Raw genomic sequence first — 27,251 nt, forward strand, 5'->3', positions numbered from 1 at the left:
CTTCCGGAGCCCCTCACTGCCGCCCCACAGGCCTGCCCCCCAGCCCTACCAGTGCCCCTCACTCCCACTCCCCAAACCCTGCCCCCCTACCCTGCTGGTGCCCCTCACCCCCGCCTGGCACCCCTGCCCCCCACTCCTGCTGGGGCCCCTGACTCCCACCCCACAGCCCCTGCCCCCCAGCCCTGCCGGCACCCCTGACTGTGGCTGTGGAGGGCGCAGCAAGGGACTGAATTCAGGAGGCCGTGGGGTGGCCTGGCTCGGGCATTCCCAATGGCGAGGACTCCCAGGGCCTTTCTGCGGGTTGGCCGAGGCGGCTGTGGTCAGTGAGCCGTGGAAGGCAGCCAGGGCAGGGCCCGGTCTCCCGGGGGCTCCGCTCCGCTCAGTGGCAGGAGTTTGCTGGTTCTCAGGTTAGCTTGGCAGAGGCCTCCGGTCCGCTGGCCCTGGGCACAGATGCAGGCTGGGGGCTGGGTCGCGGCCTTAGCCCCCCAGGTGCCCAGCTGCCTGGCAGGGGTGTGGGGGGGGACCCCCTGCCGCCCCACTGAGCTCAGGCTGGCTGGCTGGTAAGGCTCTGGCCCAGCCATGCCCTGGACCGTCCCGGTCCCCTCCACCCACAGCCCCCAGGCAGGGGTGTGGCTGGGGTCCAGCCGCCATGGGGCCAGGGCCAGGTGCCTGTGGGTCGGGCCTGTGCCCCATGGCTGCAGCCGGGTGGGCTCCAGGGCATGAGAGACCCGGTGGGGGCCATATGGGACCCGCTCTGCTGGGGGTGCAGCGCCTGGAGCTACCAGCCTGGCTGGGATCCTGCCCTCCACGCGGGGTGAGAAGCCAGGGCCGGGCTGAGGTTGCGGGGGCGGGGCAGGCCCGAGCGGGCGCTGACCCGGCCCGGCCATGACATCACCCCCCCCCCCCCCCCGCAGGGAGCGAGGGGATGAACCGTGTGTATGAAAGTGGGAACGGGCCAGCCCCGGCCACACCCGGCCCGCCCCCCGCCCGGCCCCAGGGCGCAGAGCCCGGAGCGCAGCAAAGGGTCCGGAGCGCGCAGTGAGCGCGGATCCCTCTGCCCCGAGCGCGCATCATTGAGAGGAGCGCAAAGCCGGGAGCGCGCAGCGGGGAGAGGAGCGCAAAGCCGGGAGCGCGCAGCGAGCCGGGATCCCCCAGCTCCGAGCGCGCAGCGCAAAGCCCGGAGCGCAGGGGAGAGTCCCGGAGCGCAAAGCTCAGTGCGCAGCGCAAAGCCGGGAGCGCAGGGGAGAGTCCCGGAGCGCAAAGCTCAGTGCGCAGCGCAAAGCCCGGAGCGCAGGGGAGAGTCCCGGAGCGCAAAGCTCAGTGCGCAGCGCAAAGCCCAGAGCGGGGCGCAGACCCCCCGGCCCGGCGCAGCCGCCCCCGCCCAGGTAGGTCCTCGCGCCCGACGCGCCGGCACCGAGGGGGCAGCAGGTGGTGGGGCGGGGTTGCAGCGAGTTTGGAAAGTGCCCGCGCGAGAAGCTGGGGGGGGGGGGGGGAGCGAGGGGGCAGGGAGGAAGGGAGGGGGGCGGGGGCAGGTGGATGGAGAGAGGGATGGCGAGGGGCAGTCGGACGGGGGGAAGGCGGGGGGCCGGAGATGCAGAGGTGGAAGGCGGGGGGGGGGCCCAGTTCTAGTGATGGGGGGGGTCGGTCAGGGCCCCCCCATTGCTATCCCCTCCCCCGCTCCTAGCGCTGACCCAGCCCCTCGCCCCCAGAGCACAGGCCAGGGGGGCCAGTTTCCAGCAACCCCCCATCCTTACAGCCTCCACCCCAGGGCCCCTTCCCACCCACCCACAGCACCGCGCCCCGATACAGGCGCCCGGGAATGGAGCAGGGGGTCGGTCCCTGGGGCAGGGGGCTGCGAGTGGCAGGACAGAGGCCGGGGATGCGGGGGGGGGGGGGTCAGGAGCACGTGGGTTTGTGGCTGGGAGGCCAAAGACATGGGGGGCTGGTGGGCCCACGTCCTGCCCCCCTACAGGGGCCAGGCCCCTGCCCCCCGAGCCAGCTAGACCCTCGTTAGAGCGGGGTGGGGGGAAGCGGGCTGGGACCAGGGCTGGGAGGGGCGTGGGGGCTAGTGGTTAGAGCAGGAGGAGCCGGGACTCCTGGGTTCTCTCCCTGGCTCTGGGAGGGCAGTGGGGGCTAGTGATTAGAGCAGGGGGGCTGGGAGCCAGGAGCAGGGGAGCGGGGCCTAGTGGTTAGAGCAAGGGGGGGATGGGCGCCCGGGCACTCTCCCAGCGCCCTCTAGAGGGGCCAGGCCGCTGCCCCCCCGGAGCCAGATCACCCCCCGCGGCCCCTCCGCCCCCGCAGCCGGGCCGGGATCTGGGTGGGGCCCTTATCTCCTCGCAGAAGAATTTCCCGGCTGTCCGCAGCGCGCGGGGACGGAGCCAGGCCGGGTCCTGCGGGGCTGTGCGGGCCGCGCGGTGCCCGCTCTCGCCGGGGCTGCGGGGCGGGAGTGAGGGGCGCCGGCCGGGCTGGGGGGAGGGAGACTCCGGGCTGCGATTCAGGGGCACCAGCAGCGCAGCGCCCCCAGGGCCAGGACTGCGGGCGTCTCTCCTGGCTCCGGGAGGGGAGCGGGGGCTAGTGGCTAGAGCCGAGGGGGGGGGGGGCTGGGAGCCAGGACGCCTGCGTTCTCTCTGGGAGGGGAGTGGGGACTAGTGGTTAGAGCAGGGGGGCTGGGAGCCAGGAGGCCTGCGTTCTCTCTGGGAGGGGAGTGGGGACTAGTGGTTAGAGCAGGGGGCTGGGAGCCAGGACGCCTGCGTTCTCTCTGGGAGGGGAGTGGGGACTAGTGGTTAGAGCAGGGGGCTGGGAGCCAGGAGGCCTGCGTTCTCTCTGGGAGGGGAGTGGGGACTAGTGGTTAGAGCAGGGGGCTGGGAGCCAGGACGCCTGCGTTCTCTCTGGGAGGGGAGTGGGGACTAGTGGTTAGAGCAGGGGGGCTGGGAGCCAGGACGCCTGGGTTCTCTCTGGGCTCAGAGAGGGGAGCGGAGGCTAGTGGCTAGAGCGGGGGGGGGGGGCTGGGAGCCAGGACGCCTGCGTTCTCTCTGGGAGGGGAGTGGGGACTAGTGGTTAGAGCAGGGGGCTGGGAGCCAGGACGCCTGCGTTCTCTCTGGGAGGGGAGTGGGGACTAGTGGTTAGAGCAGGGGGGCTGGGAGCCAGGACGCCTGGGTTCTCTCTGGGCTCAGAGAGGGGAGCGGAGGCTAGTGGCTAGAGCGGGGGGGGGGGGCTGGGAGCCAGGAGGCCTGCGTTCTCTCTGGGAGGGGAGTGGGGACTAGTGGTTAGAGCAGGGGGCTGGGAGCCAGGACGCCTGCGTTCTCTCTGGGCTCAGAGAGGGGAGCGGAGGCTAGTGGCTAGAGCGGGGGGGGGGGGGCTGGGAGCCAGGAGGCCTGCGTTCTCTCTGGGAGGGGAGTGGGGACTAGTGGTTAGAGCAGGGGGCTGGGAGCCAGGACGCCTGCGTTCTCTCTGGGAGGGGAGTGGGGACTAGTGGTTAGAGCAGGGGGCTGGGAGCCAGGACGCCTGCGTTCTCTCTGGGCTCAGAGAGGGGAGCGGAGGCTAGTGGCTAGAGCGGGGGGGGGGCTGGGAGCCAGGAGGCCTGCGTTCTCTCTGGGAGGGGAGTGGGGACTAGTGGTTAGAGCAGGGGGCTGGGAGCCAGGACGCCTGCGTTCTCTCTGGGAGGGGAGTGGGGACTAGTGGTTAGAGCAGGGGGCTGGGAGCCAGGACGCCTGCGTTCTCTCTGGGAGGGGAGTGGGGACTAGTGGTTAGAGCAGCAGGGTTGGGAGCCAGGACGCCTGCGTTCTCTCTGGGAGAGGAGTGGAGACTAGTGGTTAGAGCAGGGGGCCGGGAGCCAGGACGCCTGGGTTCTCTCTGGGCTCAGGAAGGGGAGCGGGGGCTAGTGGATATAGCAGGGGGTTGGGAGCCAGGACGCCTGCGTTCTCTCTGGGAGGGGAGTGGGGACTAGTGGTTAGAGCAGGGGGCTGGGAGCCAGGACGCCTGGGTTCTCTCTGGGCTCAGGAAGGGGAGTGGGGACTAGTGGTTAGAGCAGGGGGCTGGGAGCCAAGACGCCTGGGTTCTCTCTGGGCTCAGGAAGGGGAGCGGGGGCTAGTGGATACAGCAGGGGGTTGGGAGCCAGGACGCCTGCGTTCTCTCTGGGAGGGGAGTGGGGACTAGTGGTTAGAGCAGCAGGGTTGGGAGCCAGGACTCCTGTGTTCTCTCTGGGCGGGGAGTGGGGACTAGTGGTTAGAGCAGGGGGCTGGGAGCCAGGACGCCTGCGTTCTCTCTGGGAGGGGAGTGGGGACTAGTGGTTAGAGCAGGGGGCTGGGAGCCAGGACGCCTGCGTTCTCTCTGGGAGGAGAGTGGAGACTAGTGGTTGGGGCTGGGAGCGAGGACGCCTGCGTTCTCTCTGGGCGGGGAGTGGGGACTAGTGGTTAGAGCAGCAGGGTTGGGAGCCAGGACTCCTGTGTTCTCTCTGGGCGGGGAGTGGGGACTAGTGGATATAGCAGGGGGCTGGGAGCCAGGACACCTGGGTTCTCTCCTGGCTGCGGGAGGGGAGCGGGGGCTAGTGGTTAGCGCCTGGGCGCCCGGGTCCCCTGTCTGTGTGTGGTGGGCTGAGGCGCTGTCCGTGGCCCAAGCAGTAGCCCCGCTGGGAGTCCAGGGGAAGTCCGAGCCGAGCGGCGGTTGGAAATCCGTGTGAACCAAAGGCTGCAGCTGTGAAAACAGCACGCCGCAGGCACCGGGCCAGCGCTCAGCACTGCCCAGCGGCCACCGGCCTCCCGCGCCTGCCCCTCAATGGCCCCATTATGGGGAGGGGAAACTGAGGCATGAAGCTGGGACAGAATCCAGGATTCCCCGCCTCCCCCCGACAGCAAACCTCAGTACGAAGGCTGCTCCTTTTTAGCCAGATATCGGGGCGTGGGTCCTAGGACTGGGCCATGGGGGGCTGGGCCGGGGCGGGGTCCCGGGGCTGGGCCAATGGGGGGCGGGGGCTGGGGGCTGGGCCATGGGGGGACTGGGCTGGGGCAGGGTCCCGGGGCTGGGCCATGGGGGGCGGGGGCCGGGGGCTGGGCCATGGGGGGACTGGGCCGGGGCAGGGTCCCAGGGTTGGGCCAATGGGGGGCTGGGCCATAGGGTCCCGGAGCTGGGCCATGGGGGGCAGGGTCCCGGGGCTGGGCCATGGGGTCCTGGGGCTGGGCCGGGGCGGGGGCCGGGGGCTGGGCCAATGGGGGGCTGGGGTCCCGGGGCTGGGCCAATGGGGGCAGGGTCCTGGGGCTGGGCCAATGGGGGGCCGGGGGCTGGGCCATGGGGGGCTGGGCCAATGGGGGGCTGGGGTCCCGGGGCTGGGCCAATGGGGGGCTGGGCCGGGCGCTGGGGTCCGTCCGGTGCTGCTCTCCCGGCGTGAGAAGCCTCCGAACGCCCCGCTCCCCTGGCCCGGCTCTTGCCCCGTTTCCCCGGCTCCGGGCCAGGCCTCCAGCTGCTGGACGCGGCCCCCGGCCCGGCTCCAGCCACATTTTTGCAGCATGATCCTGGGCTGTTCCGCCGGCCTGGTTCCCGCTGGGGCGCTGGGGCCCAGCACCTGCCCCCGCCCCCTGCTCCGGCCCCTGCCAGGCCCTGCTCCCCCACCCGGACCCCAGCTCTGGGCCTGGCGACCCCGGCCGACCGGCCTCTGGATCGGGAACTGGGGCTGTGACTGGTGCCAGGGTGCCTGGGGGCTGGGATATGGGGGGAGGCTGGGGCCCTGTCCGGGGCCGGGGTACCTGGGGACTGGGATATGGGGGGGACTGGGGCTGTGACTGGTGCCAGGGTGCCTGGGGGCTGGGATATGGGGGGAGGCTGGGGCCCTGTCCGGGGCCGGGGTCCCTGAGGGCTGGGATATGGGGGGGACTGGGGCTGTGTCTGGTGCCAGGGTGCCTGGGGGCTGGGATATGGGGGGGGACTGGGGCTGTGTCTGGTGCCAGGGTGCCTGGGGGCTGGGATATGGGGGGAGGCTGGGGCCCTGTCCGGGGCCGGGGTCCCTGGGGGCTGGGATATGGGGGGGACTGGGGCTGTGTGTGGTGCCAGGGTGCCTGGGGGCTGGGATATGGGGGGGACTGGGGCTGTGTCTGGTGCCAGGGTGCCTGGGGGCTGGGATATGGGGGGAGGCTGGGGCTGTGTGTGGTGCCAGGGTGCCTGGGGGCTGGGATATGGGGGGGGACTGGGGCTGTGTGTGGTGCCAGGGTGCCTGGGGGCTGGGATATGGGGGGGGACTGGGGCTGTGTCTGGTGCCAGGGTGCCTGGGGGCTGGGATATGGGGGGGGACTGGGGCTGTGTCTGGTGCCAGGGTGCCTGGGGGCTGGGATATGGGGGGGGACTGGGGCTGTGTCTGGTGCCAGGGTGCCTGGGGGCTGGGATATGGGGGGAGGCTGGGGCCCTATCCGGGGCCGGGGTCCCTGGGGGCTGGGATATGGGGGGACTGGGGCTGTGTGTGGTGCCAGGGTGCCTGGGGGCTGGGATATGGGGGGGGACTGGGGCTGTGTCTGGTGCCAGGGTGCCTGGGGGCTGGGATATGGGGGGAGGCTGGGGCCCTATCCGGGGCCCCTGGGGGCTGGGATATGGGGGGGACTGGGGCTGTGTGTGGTGCCAGGGTGCCTGGGGGCTGGGATATGGGGGGAGGCTGGGGCCCTATCCGGGGCCCCTGGGGGCTGGGATATGGGGGGGACTGGGGCTGTGTGTGGTGCCAGGGTGCCTGGGGGCTGGAATATGGGGGGAGGCTGGGGCCCTGTCCGGGGCCGGGGTCCCTGGGGGCTGGCATATGGGGGGGACTGGGGCTGTGTGTGGTGCCTGGGGGCTGGGATATGGGGGGGACTGGGGCTGTGTGTGGTGCCAGGGTGCCTGGGGGTATCTTGGGGTGCCCGGGGTGTCTGTGCCCCCAACACTAACTGCCTTCCCCCCCACAGGTCCACCCCCCTGCCAGCCATGGGGCCCTGGGTGCTACTGTCGCTGCTGGTGCTGGTGCAGGGGGCGCCCCCTCCGCCCGTCGCGGGGCCCCTGGCCCCCCATCGCCGCCCCCCCCGGGCCGCGGCCCCCGCCAACACCACCGTCTTCTCCCACATCTACAGCATCAGCCGGGGAGCGGGGGCCGGGAGGGGCCCCCAGGAGGCGCGGGGCCCCCCCCAGCAGCAGCAGCCCCCCCAGCTGTATGAGCACACGCTGGGGGGCGACGAGCAGGTGGTCTTCACCCACCACATCAACCTGCCCCCCGCGGCCTGCGACTGCGAAGGGGGGGGCGACGGGGCCGCCCTGAGGGAGGCGCTGAGCCGGCTGCGGGTGCTGGAGGCCCAGGTCCGGGCGCTGCGGGAGCAGTGTGGGGCCAAGCGCTGCTGCCCCGCCTCCCCCACCGCCCAGGCCAGCACAGGTCAGAGAGGGGGAGGGGCGAAGGGGGCGGGGACGCCAGGAGGGAGGAGCTTAGGAGGAGGGGGTGGAGCTACAAAGGGGAGTGATATTGGGCAGGGCCAGCGTGGGAGGGGAGGCCAGGGTGTGAAAAAGGGGTGGAGCCATAAAAGGGGCGGGGCCAGGGCAGACAGGCAGCGCCCCCTGGTGGGGCTGCAGGGAGGTTGCCGTTTCACCCCCCTTCCCTCTCTCGGTGCCGCAGGCCAGACGGACACCCAGAGCCTGTGCAGCCGGCACGGCACCTTCGAGCTGGCCAACTGCAGCTGCGTGTGCCAGCCGGGCTGGGGCGGCCCCACCTGCGCCGAGCCGCAGTGCCCGGGCGGCTGCGGGGGCCGGGGCGAGTGCCTGGCCGGGCGCTGCCTCTGCCCCCCCGGCTTCTCCGGCGCCCGCTGCCAGACGCCCGTCTGCCCCGACGACTGCAACGACCAGGGCCGCTGCCTGGGGGGCCGCTGCGCCTGCTTCCCCGGCTACTCCGGCCCGGCCTGCGAGCGGCCCGACTGCCCCGGCGACTGCAGCGGGCGGGGGCGGTGCCGCGAGGGGCGCTGCGTCTGCCAGCCCGGCTACCTCGGCCCCGACTGCGCCGCCCGGGCCTGCCCCCGGGACTGCGGGGGCCGCGGGGAGTGCCGGCTCGGGCGCTGCCAGTGCCAGGAGGGCTACGCCGGCGAGGACTGCACCGTAGGTATGGCTGCCCGGCTCACCATGCCCAGGGGGGCCCCCCTGCACTGCCCCGGGGGCCCCCCTGCACTGCCCCGGGGGGCCTAGCCCTCAATGATCCAGGGCGCCCGTCCTGCACTGCTCCGGGGCACCCATCCCGCACTGCCCAGAGGTGCCCGTCCCACAATGCCCTGGGGTACCAGTCCCCAGAGTGTCCTGGCCACTTGTCCCACAGAGCCCAGGGGCAATCCTGACCCCCTGTTCCCACAATGCCCCGGGGCACCCCAGCCGCCCGTCCCACAATGCCCCGGGACACCCCAACCACCCGTCCCACAATGCCCCGGGGCACCCCAGCCGCCCGTCCCACAATGCCCCGGGGCCGCCCCAAGCGCTCGGCTCCCAGTGCCCCGCGCCTCTCCCCGGACTCACAGTCCCTCTCTGTGCCTGCTCCCCACATCCCTGGGCATCCGTCCCTGTGGCTGGGGGGGGGGGGATTCCTCCCCCCATGTGTGGGGCAGCTGTGGGCACGGAGCTGAATAGCCTCTGTGCTGCCTAATCCGCTCCTGACCCACGGCCAAGGCAGGGGGCCCTGCCCCCAGATCTGTGCGGCGGCCGGGACGTCCCGTCCCCGGGCACAGAGCCCCCCTGTGCGAGCCACCCGCCCGGCCAAGATCAGCCTGGCGCCAGGCCCCAGCGGCTCGGCTTCCCCCGGAGAATCGGCCCCATTCATGCCGGCTGGGGGCGCGGTGCCGGGGGGCAGCGTCTGAGCTGTGCTTGTTCCTCCAGGTGTTTGCTTTCCCCCCCCCCCGCCCGGGACGGGACACAGATCAAAGGCCCCGGGTGGATGGAGGGGGGGCCCTGGGCCTTGTCCCTCTATGGGGCCTGTCCCTGGGGGCCCAGCCGCAGGGCGGGGGGCTGGCGGGGGGCCGGAGAACGCTCACCCCCTCTCGCCCCCCAGAGATCCCGGCCCTGGATCTGCGGGTGACGCGCCGGGACGAAGGCTCCTTCCGCCTCCAGTGGACTCGGCCCAGGACCCAAGTGGACAGATACGACGTGCACCTCGTTCCCACGGTAACGGGGGACCAGGGGGTCGGCAGGCGTCAGAAGCCGGGTCTGGGCCTGGGGGGCAGGGGAGATCAGCGGGGCAGGAGGGGGTTACTCCCGGGGTCTCCCTTCTGGGGGGCGCAAGAGGGGAGGCGGATGGTTGAGGAAGGAGGCTGAGGGGTGCAGCTAGGGGATCCATATCACCCCCCACTCTCCAACCCCTCTGACCCCCAGCACTGCCGTGTCCCTGCAGTTGGGGGGTGCAGAGGGGGAGGTGCCTGAGAGGACTGGGCCCCCCACACCCCTGAACCCCACTTTCTCTCCCCCCCAGTATGACCCCGAGGGTGCTGTGTCTCTACAGTTGGGGGGTACAGAGGGGGGAGGTGCCTGAGAGGACTGGGCCCCCCACACCCCTGAACCCCACTTTCTCTCCCCCCCAGTATGACCCCGAGGGTGCTGTGTCTCTACAGTTGGGGGGTACAGAGGGGGGAGGTGCCTGAGAGGACTGGGCCCCCCCACACCCCTGAACCCCACTTTCTCTCCCCCCCAGTATGACCCCGAGGGTGCTGTGTCTCTACAGTTGGGGGGTACAGAGGGGGGAGGTGCCTGAGAGGACTGGGCCCCCCACACCCCTGAACCCCACTTTCTCTCCCCCCAGTATGACCCAGAGGATGCTGTGTCCCTACAGTTGGGGGGTACAGAGGGGGGAGGTGCCTGAGAGGACTGAGCCCCCCACACCCCTGAACCCCACTTTCTCTCCCCCCCAGGATGACCCCGAGGGCGCCGTGTCCCTGAAGTTGCCCAGCTCGGCCACGTCCTTCGAGCGCTCCGGGCTGGGCCCGGGCCAGGCGTTCAGCGTCACCATCCGGGCCCAACGGGCCCAGCACCTCGGCCCCCCCGCCACACAGAGCGTCCGCACCCGTACGTGGGGCTGGGGGGCCTGTGAGGGGAGGGGCTGTGAAGGGGGGAGGCTCCCGCGATACCCGACGGGGGGTCCTCCCCTTACAAGGCCCCGATGGAGCCGGTCACCCCCTGCCTGGGACGGCCCATCCCCAGAGCCCCCTGGTCGGAGCCGTCTGCCCCACATCCGGGCTGGCCCGGCCCAGGACTAGTGGAGCCAGACGAGATCTGAACGAGGGCCCAAGGCCAGCCCCGGTCCCAGGACGACACCCCCAGATCCCGCCGGCGCTCCCAAAGGGGCCCCCGCAGCGCCCCCGTCCGTGCCTGGCTCGGCGCCTTGGCCCCACGCTGCTCTGAACACTCACGGGGGGTTCTCTGAGATCCACACTATGACCCCTCTGTCCCCCCCAGGGATGGACGCGCCCCGCAGCCTGCACCCCACGGGGGCCACGGCCACCTCGCTGAGCCTGCGCTGGGAGCCCCCGGCCGCCCAGCCCGACGGCTACACCCTGCGCTACGGCCCGGCGGGGCGGGAGAGCACCGAGCCCCCCACCCGTCTGGCCCTGCCCCCCGACCACGCCACCGTCACCCTGACCGGCCTGCGCAGCGCCACGCCCTACACCTTCACCCTGACCGCCCACCGCGGCTCGGAGCAGAGCCCCCCCGTCAGCGCCAGCGCCAGCACCGGTGGGTACCAGGGCCGGGGGAGGGGGCGGGGAGCAGCGGTGGAGGGGGTGGGAGAGGAGGGGCAGGGGGGGGGACAGGGGAAGAAGGAAACGGGAGGGGAGGATGAACGACGGAGGGAAAGCAGCACAGACTGGCCTGTGCCAGTTGCACAGAGGGACAAGAGCATCCGTCTGTCCGTCTGTCCGTCCGTCCATCCGTACGTATGTTCATACATCCCACTGTGCGTCCATCCATCCCTCCATCCATCCACCCATCCGTCTGTCAGTCCATCCACCTGTCCGTCCATCCATCCGTACGAATGTACATACATCCCACTGTGCGTCCATCCATCCCTCCATCCATCCACCCATCCGTCTGTCAGTCCATCCACCTGTCCGTCCATCCATCCGTACGAATGTACATACATCCCACTGTGCGTCCATCCATCCCTCCATCCATCCACCCATCCGTCTGTCAGTCCATCCACCTGTGCGTCCATCCATCCGTACGTATGTACATACATCCCACTGTGCGTCCATCCATCCCTCCGTCCATCCACCCATCTGTCCGTCCATCCACCTGTCCGTCCATCCATCCATCCGTACGAATGTACATACATCCCACTGTGCGTCCATCCATCCCTCCGTCCATCCACCCATCTGTCCGTCCATCCACCTGTCCGTCCATCCATCCGTACGTATGTTCATACATCCCACTGTGCGTCCATCCATCCCTCCGTCCATCCACCCATCTGTCCATCCATCCACCTGTCCGTCCATCCATCCGTACGTATGTTCATACATCCCACTGTGCGTCCATCCATCCCTCCGTCCATCCACCCGTCTGTCCGTCCATCCACCTGTCCGTCCATCCATCCGTACGTATGTACATACATCCCACTGTGCGTCCATCCATCCCTCCGTCCATCCACCCATCTGTCCGTCCATCCACCTGTCCGTCCATCCATCCGTACGTATGTTCATACATCCCACTGTGCGTCCATCCATCCCTCCGTCCATCCACCTGTCCGTCCATCCATCCGTACGTATGTACATACATCCCACTGTGCGTCCATCCATCCCTCTGTCCATCCACCCATCTGTCCGTCCATCCACCTGTCCGTCCATCCATCCGTACGTATGTTCATACATCCCACTGTGCGTCCATCCATCCATCCGTCCATCCACCCATCTGTCCGTCCATCCACCTGTCCGTCCATCCATCCGTACGTATGTTCATACATCCCACTGTGCGTCCATCCATCCCTCTGTCCATCCACCCATCTGTCCGTCCATCCACCTGTCCGTCCATCCATCCGTACGTATGTACATACATCCCACTGTGCGTCCATCCATCCCTCTGTCCATCCACCCATCTGTCCGTCCATCCACCTGTCCGTCCATCCATCCGTACGTATGTTCATACATCCCACTGTGCGTCCATCCATCCCTCTGTCCATCCACCCATCTGTCCGTCCATCCACCTGTCCGTCCATCCATCCGTACGTATGTACATACATCCCACTGTGCGTCCATCCATCCCTCTGTCCATCCACCCATCTGTCCGTCCATCCACCTGTCCGTCCGTCCATCCGTATGTATGTTCATACATCCCATTGTGCGTCCATCCATCCCTCCGTCCATCCACCCACCTGTCCGTCCATCCACCTGTCCGTCCGTCCATCCGTACGTATGTTCATACATCCCACTGTGCGTCCATCCATCCCTCCGTCCATCCACCCGTCTGTCCGTCCATCCACCTGTCCGTCCATCCATCCGTACGTATGTACATACATCCCACTGTGCGTCCATCCATCCATCCGTCTGTCTGGGTACGTCTACACTGCATCCCTAGTTCGAACTAGGGATGCAAATGGAGACAATTGAAGTAGTTAATGAAGCGGGGATTTAAATATCCCGCGCTCCATTAACATGATCTCGCCGGCGCGCTGGTTCTAATCACAGCTGATTCGAACCAGGAAGTGCGCGCCGGGACACGTTAGTTCGGACTAAAGCCCTTAGTCCGAACTAATGTTACTTGAACTAGGGATGCAGTGTAGACGTACCCTCTGTCCATCCACCTGTGCAATCCATATGTACATACATACATTCATCCCACTGTGCATCCATCCATCCACCTGTCTGTCCATCCCTCCGTCCATCTGTCTGTTCTCCCACGTGTCCGTCCATCCATCCATCCATCCATCCATCCATCCATCCACCCAATTGTCTTACAGCGTCCGTCCATCGATAAAGGAGCCAGATGTTTCTCCTTCTCTTCCCCCCACCCTTCTGCGGGGGGTTTTCCTTCCCTCTCTCCCACAGCGAGCGATTTCTTCCTTCTGGCTGGAGCTGGGCTACCCAGGAACCTGCCTTCCCACCCTCCCCTCCTGCTCCCCCCCCCCATCTATTTCGGATCCACAGGTCATGGAGCTGGGGGCGCCGGACTAACCCCGTTCTCTTCCCTTCTCTCTTCGCAGCTAGCTCCTGGCACTGGCTCGGGACCACGGGCTGCTCCCCTCTAGGGGCGCTGGCTCCTGTCCGACCTGGGGGGGGCGGGGAGGGCAGGCTGGCTCGGAGGGCCTGTGGCTTTTCCTTTCTAGGGGTGCCGGTTCGGATCCAGTCCTGGGAGGGGCCTGGCTGACTCGGGGCGGCGTGGGGGAGAGGGAACGGGACCCCCTAACCGCACCACTATTTGCTCCCGGCAGCACCGGCGCCCACCCCGCCCCGCCGGCCGCCCACCCGTCCCCCGGCGCCTCGTCTCCGGCCGCCCGGCCCCGGGGGGCAGCCGGGTCCCCAGCCCGCCCCGGCCAACGCCTCCTCACTCCCCAGCCAGCTCTTCCTGCAGACTGTGGCCAAGGACCTCCCGGCCAAGCTGTCCCGTTACAACGGGACGCTGCTGCAGCGGCTGGAGAGCTACCTCCGGGCCGCCCGCTACCCGCTGCGCGCCAACCAGACCCTCGCCGGCGTGGCCACGGCCATCTACCACTACCTGCTGTGGATGAAGTCCCCGGAGGAGCAGCGGATGGTCTACCAGCGGCTGGGCGAACCCTACCCGGAGCCCGGGCCCACGGCGCCCACCCCGAGGGAGCCCGGCCCCTCCCGCTTCTTCAAGGAGGCCAGCAGCATCTTCGCGGAGGGCACCGAGCCGCGGCGCCACGCCAAGCCGGGGGTGGTGGCCCGCTCCTCCGGCGCCATCGTGGTCTCGCTGGACAGCGTGCGGGGCCACTCGGAGCGCGTGGTGGTGCGCTACTGGCGGGTGGCTGACGGCGGCGGCCAGGGGCAGCTGGAGGTGCCGGGGGACACGGCGGCCGTCCATCTCCAGGGCCTGGCGCCCGGCACCACCTACCAGGTGGAGATCCACGGGCTGGCCCAGGGGCAGCTCTCCAAGTCCTATTCGTTTGTCTCCTCCACAGGTAGCGCCGGGCGGCCACCCCCCTCGGCTCCTTAACCCCACGGCACCCCCCACCGCGCCCCCCGGCTGCTCACCATTGCCACCCGCTGGTGCTAAACCTCTCCCCCTTCTGCCCTCCTCTCTCCCGCAGGCTGCTGGCTTGTGCGCACCGGCCTGGCATGGCCATGGGGGGGCCGACTGCGCCCCCCCCTCCACCGTTAACCCCACCCTTTCTTCTGCAGCTGTTTGGCTTCCACCCCCTACAGGCTTCCCGCCATGGACGCAGCCGGCAAGGGGCCGGTCGCCTCTAGGGGGCGCCAGATCCAGGGCAGGGATTGGCTGGCTCGGGGAGGCAGGAAAGGGGGCAGGGTCTCTCCCCTCTAGGGGGCGCCAGATCGCAGCTGGCCCAAGAGCAGGGATTGGCTGGCTTGGGAGGCAGGGAAGGGGGTGGGGTCTCTCTCCTCTAGGGGGCACCAGATCGCAGCTGGCCCTAGGGCAGGGATTGGCTGGCTTGGGGAGGCAGGGAAAGGGGGGGTCTCTCCCCTCTAGGGGGCGCCAGATTGCAGCTGGCCCTAGGGCAGGGATTGGCTGGCTTGGGGAGGCAGGGAAGGGGGTGGGGTCTCTCTCCTCTAGGGGGCGCCAGATTGCAGTTGGCCCTAGGGCAGGGATTGGCTGGCTTGGGGAGGCAGGGAAGGGGGCGGGGGTCTCTCCTCTCTAGGGGGCACCAGATTGCAGTTGGCCCTAGGGCAGGGATTGGCTGGCTTGGGGAGGCAGGGAAAGGGGGGGTCTCTCCCCTCTAGGGGGCGCCAGATTGCAGCTGGCCCTAGGGCAGGGATTGGCTGGCTCTGGGGGGCAGGGAAGGGGGCAGGCCCAGTGGACTCTAGGGGGCGCCCTTTCACCCTTTCCTGCTCCTCCAGCTCCTGAGGCAGCCAGCACCGAGCAGCCCCTGGAGGCCCCCACACCCGGCGTCTCCCGCCTGGGGCCGCCCCCGGGGGACCTGGCCGTGACGGACGTCTCCCCCGACCGGTTCCGCGTCACCTGGACGGCCTCCTCCGGCGCCTTCCGGCGCTTCCTGCTGCGCTACTGGGAGTCCGGCACCGTGGCGCCCGCCCGGCAGGCCCAGGTGCCTGGGGGCCAGAGGGGCGTGACCCTCACCCAGCTGAGCCCCGGCACCAGCTACGAAGTGGAGCTCCGGGGAGTGGCCCCCGACGGGACCATCTCGGAGCCTGTCTCCACCAGCGTGTCGACAGGTAATGCCCCGGCCCTCACTCCCTCCTGGCTCCCAGCCCCCTGCTCTAACCACTAGCCCCCGCTCCCCTCACAGAGTTGGGGAGGGATCCCAGGCGTCCTGGCTCCCAGCTCCCCGCTCTAACCACTAGCCCCCGCTCCCCTCACAGAGTTGGGGAGGGATCCCAGGTGTCCTGGCCCCCAACCCCCTGCTCTAACCACTAGCCCCCGCTCCCCTCACAGAGTTGGGGAGGGATCCCAGGCGTCCTGGCTCCCAGCTCCCCGCTCTAACCACTAGCCCCCGCTCCCCTCACAGAGTTGGGGAGGGATCCCAGGTGTCCTGGCCCCCAACCCCCTGCTCTAACCACTAGCCCCCGCTCCCCTCACAGAGTTGGGGAGGGATCCCAGGCGTCCTGGCTCCCAGCTCCCCGCTCTAACCACTAGCCCCCGCTCCCCTCACAGAGTTGGGGAGGGATCCCAGGCGTCCTGGCTCCCAGCTCCCCGCTCTAACCACTAGCCCCCGCCCTCTCTCTTGCAGCGCCCCTGGGCGGGGCCCCGGAGCCCATCGAGCTGGGGGCCATGGGGGTGAGGAACGTGAGCAGCGAGGGCTTCGGGCTGCAGTGGCGGGCGCGCCAGGGCCTGTTCCAGTCCTTCCTGCTGCGCTACCAGGACGCGGCCGGGCGCACGGTGCCCCGGGAGATCGAGATGCCGGGGGAGCAGCGGGAGACCCACATTGGGGGGCTGCAGCCCGACACCGAGTACCACGTCACGCTCTACGGGGTGCACCACGGCCAGCTCTCCCCGCCGCTCAGAGCCAGAGCCCTGACAGGTAGCGCCCCTCCCCCCCGCGGCTCCCGCCTCGGCCCCCTGCCAGCTGGGGCAGCCCCCCTGCACCCCCTTCTGCCCCTCACTAGCCTGCCAGCCTGCTGTCCTTCCGCAGGGCTGAGGGCATTGCCCAGTCGTCCTGGCTCCCAGCCCCCCTGCTCTAACCACTAGTCCCTACTCCCCTCCCCAAGCCAGGGAGAGGACCCAGGAGTCCGGGCTCCCAGCCCCCCTGCTCTAACCACTAGTCCCTACTCCCCTCCCCAAGCCAGGGAGAAGACCCAGGAGTCCGGGCTCCCAGCCCCCCCGCTCTAACCACTAGTCCCTACTCCCCTCCCCAAGCCAGGGAGAGGACCCAGGAGTCCGGGCTCCCAGCCTCCCTGCTCTAACCACTAGTCCCTACTCCCCTCCCCAAGCCAGGGAGAAGACCCAGGAGTCCGGGCTCCCAGCCCCCCCACTCTAACCACTAGTCCCTACTCCCCTCCCCAAGCCAGGGAGAGGACCCAGGAGTCCGGGCTCCCAGCCCCCCTGTTCTAACCACTAGTCCCTACTCCCCTCCCCAAGCCAGGGAGAGGACCCAGGAGTCCAGGCTCCCAGCTCTCCTGCTCTAACCACTAGTCCCTACTCCCCTCCCCAAGCCAGGGAGAGGACCCAGGAGTCCGGACTCCCAGCCCCCCCGCTCTAACCACTAGCCCCCACTGTAGTGTAGACATAGCCTGGGTAACCACAATAGGGCTACGTCTACACTATGAGTTTTCTTGGCTAAAATATGCTAATGAGGGACTCATTTGATCTCCTTTGCATATTTTCTGCCCATCCATTTTTGCGCCAAACCAAGTCGTATGGACGTTTTCTTTTTGCGCAAAAAGTCCCCTTTCCCTGCCAGATCGGTCGACGTCCTTTTGGGGCGTAAGGATCTTGCGGGAAAAAGGGGTTTTTGTGCCAAAAGAAAGCATCCACAAGCAGAAACCCCAGCACAAAAACGGATTGGCAGGACATATGCAAATGAGATCATGATGCATGCAAATGAGTGCCTCATTAGCATATTTTTGCCATGAAAACGCGCAGCGTCGACGTAGCCTAGGAGGGCGGCGCCTGCCGCTGTCTCCCGGAGAGCAAACACGCCAGCCCCGAGCCCAGCGACACGTCACACACACAAAGCACACGTGTGACGGACACGCTCTGCAAAGCCCCAGCGTTCAGACGTCGGGGGGGGGGGTCTGCTTTGTACCCCGCTCTCCCCACCTGGCTCTGTGCGGAGCGATTCCCACTGACTCCACTGGGACGCCGCGTTGGGGACCCCCCGACCCTGCACCCCACCCACAGCCAGACGGGGCTCCGCCGGCTGGTAGAACAGGGGGGTTCATTGGCTCTCCGAGATACAGCCCAGCCTGGGTACCATGTGGACATCGGAGTGAGGGGCCGGCAGCCTCAGCCCCCTTGGGGTGGGGCACACAGGCCCCGAACCCCCAGTACCCGATTTAGTCTCTTTTCATCACGTTTGCCCAGCCCCCAGCCCTGCCCCCCAGCCAGGTGGCGTCTCCGCCTCCCTCCGTTTGTCTCTCCCCCTGGGAAGAGCCTTGTTCCCTGCCCAGGGTGAGACTGGGTGTCTGGGCCCATCCACGCATGGGTGAGTCAGTGGGAATCAAACAGCCCAGCGCAGGGGGACCCGGGGTTACAGAGCAGACAGCCCCCCCCCCCACATCACACCCCTCCCTGGGCCACTTTGCCCAAGATCTGGGGCACACACCCAGCGGGGGGGGGGGGGACAAGTCGGCTGTGTGTGTTCCTGCTACAGTCCAGCCAGCTGGCAGAGAGCGAACGGGGCGGAGGGGAGGGGATGGCGGAAGGACAGAAGAGCGAAGGAGGGTGACCGGGAAAGGCAGGCCGGCAGGGAAGGCAGGAGCCGGGCCGCGAGAATGAGCAGAGATGCGGAGGCCAGCCCGGGGCGGGGCAAAAGGGAGAGGGGCAGGAGTGGATGGGGCAGGACGGAAGGGAGGACGTGGGACAGGCGGCAGACAGACGCACCCAGCAATCCCACCCCGCTGCTCCCTCCCCAGTCTCGAGACGGTTTGGTGCGACCCCCAACAAGGCACCTCCGCTAGCCCCATCTACCCCCTTGGCCCTGCCAAGACCCAGAACTACGGGACCTTCCCTCCCATCCTCTCGCTTCCAGCCCCGGCAGAACCCGGCGCCCAGCCCAGCCTGGGGGAGCTCTCAGCCTCCGACGTCACCCACGACTCCGTCCTGCTCTCCTGGACCGTCCCGGCCGGGGACTTCGACTCCTTCCTCCTCCAGTACAAGGACGCGGAGGGCAAGCCCCAGGCGCTGCCCGTGGACGGAGGATCCCGCACGGTCACCGTCCCCAACCTGGCGCCTTCCCGCCGGTACAAGTTCAACCTCTACGGCGTGTCCGGCCGCAAGCGCCTGGGCCCCCTCTCCACCGACGCCACCACAGGTCAGCGGCTGCTTCCGGGACACCGGCCCCTTCCCCTCCTGCCCCCTTTGTCTCACAGTGGGGCCTGGGTGGACTGATGGGAAGATGGGTGGGTGGATGGGCAGGGGGTTACTGGGCATGACGCTGGCTGAGAGAATGGAGAGACGTGTATGGGGACGGGTGGGTGAATAGATAGGTACATGAATGGCTGTCTAGAGGATCAGACGGAGGGATGGACAGACAGAAGGGTGGATAGATACGTATGGGGGGAGATGGTTGGAGGGACGGATGCAAGGATGGGTAGGGATCTATGGGCATGGATAGACAGCTGATGGAAGTGTGGTACATGTGTATGGCGACGGATGGACGGACAGAAGGCTGGGTAGCTATGTATGGGGGTGGAGGGATGGACGGACAGACTGAAGGGTGGGTAGGTGGTTATGGGGGTGGATAGACGGATGGGTGGACAGAAGGGAGCTTAGCTATGTATGGGGTCGGACAGACGGTTATAGAAGTGGATGGAATGCTGGGTAGCTATGTATGGGAGTGGATGGACAGACAGACGAAATGCTGGGTCACTATGTAGGGGTATGGACGGACAGATGGACAGCAGGAGTGTAGATATGCAGGGGGATGGATGGACAGACGGACGGCAGGGGCACCTTCCCCTTCTGGGTGCAGTTTCACCCCCTTCTCTCTTCCAGCCGCGGAGCCGCAGGAGGCAAAACCTGCCCCTGAGCCCAGCCTGGGGGATCTCTCGGCCTCCAACGTCACCCACGAGTCCGTCCTGCTCTCCTGGACCGTCCCGGCCGGGGACTTCGACTCCTTCCTCCTCCAGTACAAGGACGCGGAGGGCCAGCCCCAGGCGCTGCCCGTGGACGGAGGATCCCGCACGGTCACCGTCCCCAACCTGGCGCCTTCCCGCCGGTACAAGTTCAACCTCTACGGCGTGTCCGGCCGCAAGCGCCTGGGCCCCCTCTCCACCGACGCCACCACAGGTCAGCGGCTGCCCCCGGGACTCCGGCCCCTTCCCCTCCCGTCCCCTTTGCCTTGCAGTGTGACATGGACGCAGATCAATGGGCCAGGATCTTGCCATGAAGATACTTTGAACCTTCCAGCCTCCTCAACTAGACTGCTGGCTGTAGACGCAGGGATGGGTGGGTGGGTGGATGGACAGACAGAGAGGTGGTGGGTGGATGAGAGAGGGAAGGATGAGAGGGACAGACAGATGGTAGAATAGATAGATATGTTCGGGGATGGATGGATGGATGGACAAGTGTGCAGGTGCACGGATGGATAGACGAAAGGATGGATAAATAGATGGGTGGATGGATAGATGGGCAAATGCATAAGTGGATGGATGGACGGTAGGTGAATGGACGGACGGGTGGATGGAAAGAGGCAGTGGGGAGAGGCATTTATGGGGATCTTTCCATTGACACTGGTGGCTTTGGTTCACCCTCTTCTCTTTCGCTCTCGTTCCTTCCTTCCCTCTCGCTGCTCCTGCCCCAGCTCCGCACTGAAGTTTGTGCTGGTCCCTCTGGGCCAACCCGGCACGGAGGCAGAAAGGCTGTGGGGGCCCATGGAGCGCGGTACCTTCTTTGCAGACTGTGACGTAGTGGGGGTACTTGCTGGGCTGTGGTGACCTCTGCTGTCTGGGAGTATGGAGGAGACAGCCTAGGGAAAGGGGCTGGAGTTTAGGGGCCCAGTCTCCCCCATCTCAAGGGGGCCTGAGGCATCCTAGCCCAGCTCTGTGACCAGATTCCATCTGTGCTGTGCTGTACCCTGGAGAGGCAATAAACTTCCTCTATTCCACCGGCTGGTGCAGTCTGTTTGTGCCATTTCGGGGTGCAGGAGACGGAGGACCCCCAACGCGCCGTCACACAGACATGCCCCCTCTGTCTGTCTCTCCTGAATTCTTGCCTGTAGCAGGATCTGAATGTGTTGTGGGCCAGTGTCTGGGGCTCCCTGTCCCCTCCCCACATCCGTTCTCTCTGCAGGTCTCCTCTGGCTGGGAATTAACAAGCCCTTGAGATCGTGGTAAGACATGCTCTACCCGGACCGCACCCTTCACCCGCCTCTCTCTGTTCCAGCCGCGGAGCCGCAGGGGGCAAAACCCGCCCTGGAGCCCAGCCTGGGGGAGCTCTCGGCCTCTGACGTCACCCACGACTCCGTCCTGCTCTCCTGGACCGTCCCGGCCGGGGACTTCGACTCCTTCCTCCTCCAGTACAAGGACGCGGAGGGCAAGCCCCAGGCGCTGCGCGTGGACGGAGGATCCCGCACGGTCACCGTCCCCAACCTGGCGCCTTCCCGCCGGTACAAGTTCAACCTCTACGGCGTGTCCGGCCGCAAGCGCCTCGGCCCCGTCTTCACCGACGCCACCACAGGTCAGCGGCTGCCCCCGGGACTCCGGGCCCTTTGTTGTGCAGTGGCAGGAATGCCAATGTCTGAGCCTGATCCTTCTCAAGAAGCTTACTGGGCATTGACTGGCTAGACAGAGGAGTGTGGAAAGGCATGCATGGATGGATGGATGGATGGATGGATGGGGAAAGGCGCTAAGATGGGAGGATGAAGGGATAGATGGAGTTACACGCAGAAAGGTGTGTGGTCGATTTCGGTAAGTATAGACAGTGAGAAGTGTTCGTGTTTGTGTTTGGGTTTGGGTGGATGGGTAGATGGAAGTGCGAGTGGTTGTGTTTGGGTTTGGTTGGATGGACAAACGGAAGTGCGAGTGTTTGTGTTTGTGGTTGGATAGATGGATTGTTGGAAGTGCCAGTGGCTGTTTGGGTTGGGGTGGATGGACAGATGGAAGTGTAGGGGGCTGTGTTTGCGGTAGGTTGGTGCATGGACAGACAGCGGTTTGAGTGGCTGTGTTTGCAGTAGGTTGGTGGACGGATAGATGGAAGTGCCAGTGGTGTTTGGGTTTGGGTGGACGGACAGACGGAAATACAGATGGCTGTGTTTGCGGTTGGTTGGTGGACGGACAGACGGCGGTTTGAGTGGTTGCGTTTGCAGTAGGTTGGTGGACGGACAGACGGAAGTGCGAGTGTTTGTGTTTGTGTTTGGGTGGACGGACAGACGGAAGTGCAGGGGGATGTGTTTGTGGTTGGTTGGTGGATGGACAGATGGCGGTTTGAGTGGCTGTGTTTGCGGTTGGTTGGGGGACAGACAGACGGAAGTGTGGCCGGATGGGTGTTGTGAGGAACTCCTGGGGCTGTGTCCATGGGTATCAGGCCAGGTGGCGCTGTCTGCGCCCAGGCTGGGTGCGGTGGCAGACGCACATGTCCGTGTGGTACAGCGATGGGCGTGGGCTGGGATGGATGGGGGCGCTTTCCCCGCGGGGCTCTTCCCACTGACGGTGGCTTGGTTCACCCCCTTTTCTCTCTCTCTCTCTTGCTCATCCTTCCTCCCCTCCCCCCTCCCGTCCCAGCTCCGCCTTTCCCGAGGTTTGCGCCAGTCGCCCTGGGCCAGCCCCTGCATGGAGGCAGCGTGGCCAAGGGCAAACAAGGAATGTGGGATCCTCTTTGCAGACATGCCCTGTCCGTCTGTCTGTCTGTCCCCAGCTCCAGGATCCAGCTGTGTCCTGAGCTGGTCCCTGGCACTGCCTGCATTCCCTCTCCCAAGAATCCTCCCTGAAGGTCCCCTTGGGCAGTGAACTGCCCACAACCCAGCCTGCACCCTTCACCCCTCTCTGTTCCAATCACAGCGCCGCGGGAGGCACCCGCCCCCCAACCCAGCCTGGGGGAGCTCTCCGCCTCCGACATCACCCACGAGTCCGTCCTGCTCTCCTGGACCGTCCCGGCCGGGGACTTCGACTCCTTCCTCCTCCAGTACAAGGACGCGGAGGGCCGGCCCCAGGCGCTGCCCATGGATGGAGGATCCCGCACGGTCACCGTCCCCAACCTGGCGCCTTCCCGCCGATACAAGTTCAACCTCTACGGCGTGTCCGGCCGCAAGCGCCTGGGCCCCGTCTCCACCGACGCCACCACAGGTCAGCGGCTGTTCCCGGGACGCCGGCCCCTTCCCCTCCCGCCCCCTTTGCGTTGCAGTGTCCAGGACCTTCCCAGAAAGTTGCTTCCAAAGCTCCAGCCTCCAGGAAGAGAGTGACAGCCATTGACTGGACAGAGAGGAGTGTGTGGATGGGGGTGAGTGGAGGGAGGAAGGGATGGATGGATGGACAGATGGACAGACAGGTAGATGGACGGCTGTCTAAGGAGGTGGACAGAGATGGAGGGATGGATTGAGAATTGGGTAGATGGATGGATGGGAGGATGGATGGATGGATATGTAGAGGGGTGGGTGGATGAACGGAGGGTTGGATGGACGCCGGTGTAGAGGGACGGATGGATGGATGGATGGATGGATGCTCAGAGGGATGGATGGATGCACAAAGAGATGGAGGGATGGATGAATGAGTAGAGGGGTGGGTGGGCGGAGGGATGGATGGATGAGTAGAGGGGTGGTTGGGCGGAGGGATGGATGGATGAGTAGAGGGGTGGGTGGTCGGAGGGATGGATGGATGAGTAGAGGGGTGGATGGTTGGAGGGATGGATGGATGAGTAGAGGGGTGGGCAGATGGATGGATGAATGAGTAGAGGGGTGGGTGGTCGGAGGGATGGATGGATGAGTAGAGGGGTGGGTGGTCGGAGGGATGGATGGATGAGTAGAGGGGTGGGTGGTCGGAGGGATGGATGGATGAGTAGAGGGGTGGGCGGTTGGAGGGATGGATGGATGGATGAGTAGAGGGGTGGGAGGACAGACGAAGGGTTGGATGGATGGATGAGTAGAGGGGTGGGTGGAGGGATGGATGGATGAGTAGAGGGTTGGGTGGTCGGAGGGATGGATGGATGAGTAGAGGGGTGGGTGGGCGGAGGGATGGATGGATGAGTAGAGGGGTGGGTGGTCGGAGGGATGGATGGATGAGTAGAGGGGTGGTTGGGCGGAGGGATGGATGGATGGATGAGTAGAGGGGTGGGTGGTCGGAGGGATGGATGGATGAGTAGAGGGGTGGATGGTTGGAGGGATGGATGGATGAGTAGAGGGGTGGGCAGATGGATGGATGAGTAGAGGGGTGGGCGGACGGACGAAGGGTTGGATGGATGGATGAGTAGAGGTGTGGTTGGAGGGATGGATGGATGAGTAGAGGGGTGGGTGGTCGGAGGGATGGATGGATGAGTAGAGGGGTGGGTGGGCGGAGGGATGGATGGATGAGTAGAGGGTTGGGCGGTCGGAGGGATGGATGGATGAGTAGAGGGGTGGGTGGATGGATGGATGGATGAGTAGATGGGTGGGCGGACGGACGAAGGGTTGGATGGATTCAGGTGCACAGGGATGGAGGGATAGATGGACAGATGGATGGATGCACAGGGGGATGGAAGGATGGATGAGTAGAGGGGTGGATGGATGGAGGGACGAAGGGTTGGATGGATTCAGGTGCACAGGGATGGAGGGATGGATGGACAGATGGATGGATGTACAGAGGGATGGAGGGATGGATGAGTAGAGGGGTGGATGGATGGAGGGATGAAGGGTTGGATGGATTCAGGTGCACAGGGATGGAGGGATGGATGGACAGACGGATAGATGCACAGGGGGATGGAAGGATGGATGCACAGAGGGATGGATGGACAGATGGATGGATGCATGGAGGGATGGATGGACAGACGGATGGATGCACAGAGGGATGGAGGGATGGATGGACAGACGGATGGATGCATAGAGGGATGGAGCGATGGACGTATTTGGAGATTGAGGAGTAGCCTGGACTCTGGTTGCCGGTGAGAATCTTTCCATTGACATTGGTGGAATGTGGGATCCTGTTTGCAGACATGCCCCGTCCGTCTGTCTGTCTGGGCCCAGCTCTTCTTCCCTGCAGCAGGATCCGGCCGTTCCCTGGGGTCTCCCTGCAGCATCCTTCCACTAATGCTCACTGCAGATCCTCCCCTGGCTGGGAATAGCCTGGCCCTGGAAGGCCCCAGTGAGCCTACAAGGGCCCCGCAAGGACCCTGGCTGCACCCTTCACCCCCTCTCTCTGTTCCAGCCACAAAACCGCAGGAGGAACCCACCCCCCAGCCCAGCCTGGGGGATCTCTCGGCCTCTGATATCACCCACGACTCCGTCCTGCTCTCCTGGACTGTCCCGGCCGGGGACTTCGACTCCTTCCTCCTCCAGTACAAGGACGCGGAGGGCCGGCTCCAGGCGCTGCCCGTGAACAGGGAAACCCGCACGGTCACCGTCCCCAACCTGGCGCCTTCCCGCCGGTACAAGTTCAACCTCTACGGCGTGTCCGGCCGCAAGCGCCTTGGCCCTGTCTCCACCGACGCCACCACAGGTCAGCGGCTGCCCCCAGGACGCCGGCCCCTTCCCTGGAATAAATTGCCTGTGGGGGGGGGGGGGTTGTGGAGTCTCCATCCCTGGAGATATTGCAGAGCAGGTTGGACAGACTCCGGTCAGGGGTGGTCTAGACAGTGCTGGGCCCTGCCGTGAGGGCAGGGGACCGGACTCGATGACCTCTCAGGATCCCTGCCAGTCCCAGTGCTCTAGGATTGTGCGGTGGATGGGAGGGGTGGACGGGTGGAGCTGTGGGATGTGTAAGGATGGCTGGAGAAGGTGGAACCAGCTGTGGGGTGATGGGGGTCACTCGTGTGGGGGTGACCCTGGTGCCAGGAGGCAGCTGGAGGGGCTGTGATGGGTCTGATCATGGATGCCTGGTGAGATGGACGTGACAGGGTGTGACGGCACGTTGGGGGTTCCCCGTCTCCTGCACCCCGAAATGGCACAAACAGACTGTACCAGCCAGTGGAATTGAGGGTGGTTTATTGCTCCTCCAGCACAGCGCAGCACAGATGTAATCTGGTTACAGGAACTGGGCTAGGATGCCTCAGGCCCCCTTGAGATGGGGGATACTGGGCCCCTAAACTCCAGCTCCTCTCCCTAGGCTGTCTCATCCATCCTCACAGACAGCCACCAACCAACTCACTAACTTCCAGCCCTGCCCCCCAGCCAAGGCAGCATTCCACCTTCCTTTGTTCCTCTCCATGGGGGGTGTCTGGCCACTGGTTTGCATAGTGACTCATCCTGTTTTGCTGGGTCGTGGTACCCACGGCAGCCAGTGGGGGTTCCCCCAGAGCCAGCAGCATAGAAACCAGCCAGGTACCCCCACTACGTCACAGTTCTCCCCCCTCCGAGAGCGAACTGAGCAGGGTCACTCTGCTCGTGACCTGGGGAAGTTCGGGTCCTCTGCGTGGGAACCTGCCCCGGGGACATGGGTGCTCCCCTTGACTCAGGCCGGCCGTGGCAAGGCCCCACATGAATTGGCTTCCCTCTGTCCACTCGCCGCCCCGCTCCAGGGCGACTGGCGCAGGCCTGTCCTCGGGGGTCACACCCACCCTTCTGCTGGCCTTGATCTCTGGCCAGGGTCTCTCGGGCTGGGGCCATGAGCCCAGCGAGCCTTCTCTGGACAGCCAGGGCGGCTTCCACCCCCGATGCTCCATCCAGGGAGGACTTCCCCTCCCATAACTCTCTCAGCAAGCCCAGAGGGTCTATCTGGGGTAGAGACCCCCAAGCCGCTTTCCTCCTGTCTTGGGCCTTCCCGCCCCTCTGGCAGGAGTCACAGGACCGGCAGTACCGCTGCACGGCTGTAAAGATTCCCGGCCAATAGAAGTGCTGGAGCAGCTTCAGCCGGGTGCTCCGGATCCCCCGGTGGCCCCCAACGGGGACATCGTGGGCCAAATACAGCAGCTCGAGGCGATACTTTCGGGGGACGACCAGCTGCCGCTGGACCCCCCATGCCCTCGCCTTCCTGGGGGGGAGCCACTCACGGAACAGGAGCCCACGCTCCCGCAGGAATCTCTCCTGGCCACCTCTCCCCCGGGGCTGAGCTGCACGGAGGCCAGCCTGGTCCCTCAGCCTCTGCAAGGAGGGGTCTGCCTGCACCTCAGCCTGGAATTCAGCTGCTGAGGCAGGGATCGGGACCTGTCCCCCACCTCTGCCTAGGTCCGGAGTCCCAGCCTGGCTGGACCCCGTGTCCACTGGGATGGGACCCTGAGGACGCTGCCAGGAGTCCTTCCCTGGACCCACGTTGTCAGCCCCCCGCTGGCTCTGGCTCCGGGTAGTGACTAGAGCCCGCTGGGATTCATGGGGCCACTCCTCTAGGTCGTTCCCCATCAGCACCTCGGTGGGCAAGTGCGGGTGCACCCCCACTTCCTTGAGGCCTTCCTTCGCCCCCCATTTCAGATGCACCCTGGCTACAGGCACCTTAAACGGGGACCCGTCTATGCCCTTCAGGGTCAGCTGCGCGTGGGGTAGTATCCGCTCCGGGGCCACTATGTCGGATCGGGCCAGAGTCACCTCCGCCCCCGTGTCCCAGAAGCCCGTCACCTTCCTACCATCCACCTCCAGGGGTATGAGGCACTCGCTCCGCAGGGGCCGTCCTGCCCCCACCCGGTACACGGAGAAATCCGCCTCCTGAGAATCAGACCTCCCAGGGGAGGTGCACTGAGCATCCTTCCCCTCTCTCTGAGCTGAGGTTTGCCTGCCAGCCCCTGCCTCTGGGGCAGCCTGCCCTTCCTCCCGCCCCAGCCAGTTAACCCTGGAAAGTCCCCGGTCCTGGGACCTGGTGCACTGAGCCCTCTTGTGGCCTTTTTGCCCACAGCGATGGCAAGTTAGGCTTTGGGCTGTCTCTGTCCAGGCCCTGGCT

At 66.4% G+C, this 27,251-nt stretch overlaps 1 protein-coding gene across 1 annotated transcript in view; it reads left to right on the forward strand.

Moving 5' to 3' along the window:
* The first annotated feature begins 952 nt into the window (after positions 1–952).
* The window catches only part of LOC102459430 (tenascin-X), a 91,830-nt gene continuing 65,531 nt past the window's right edge, over positions 953–27,251 (forward strand). Inside the window, 15 exon segments of the mRNA XM_075918443.1 lie at positions 953–1,163; positions 1,270–1,385; positions 6,918–7,375; positions 7,613–8,089; positions 9,023–9,135; positions 9,876–10,029; positions 10,420–10,695; positions 13,382–14,089; positions 14,985–15,317; positions 15,833–16,123; positions 18,293–18,574; positions 19,258–19,710; positions 20,599–20,940; positions 22,260–22,544; positions 24,594–24,884. Coding sequence (XP_075774558.1) covers positions 6,937–7,375; positions 7,613–8,089; positions 9,023–9,135; positions 9,876–10,029; positions 10,420–10,695; positions 13,382–14,089; positions 14,985–15,317; positions 15,833–16,123; positions 18,293–18,574; positions 19,258–19,710; positions 20,599–20,940; positions 22,260–22,544; positions 24,594–24,884 — 4,444 coding nt within the window. The 5' untranslated portion in view covers positions 953–1,163; positions 1,270–1,385; positions 6,918–6,936.

This window comes from Pelodiscus sinensis, unplaced genomic scaffold (genome assembly GCF_049634645.1).
Source record: "Pelodiscus sinensis isolate JC-2024 unplaced genomic scaffold, ASM4963464v1 ctg203, whole genome shotgun sequence".
Lineage (NCBI taxonomy): Eukaryota > Metazoa > Chordata > Testudines > Trionychidae > Pelodiscus > Pelodiscus sinensis.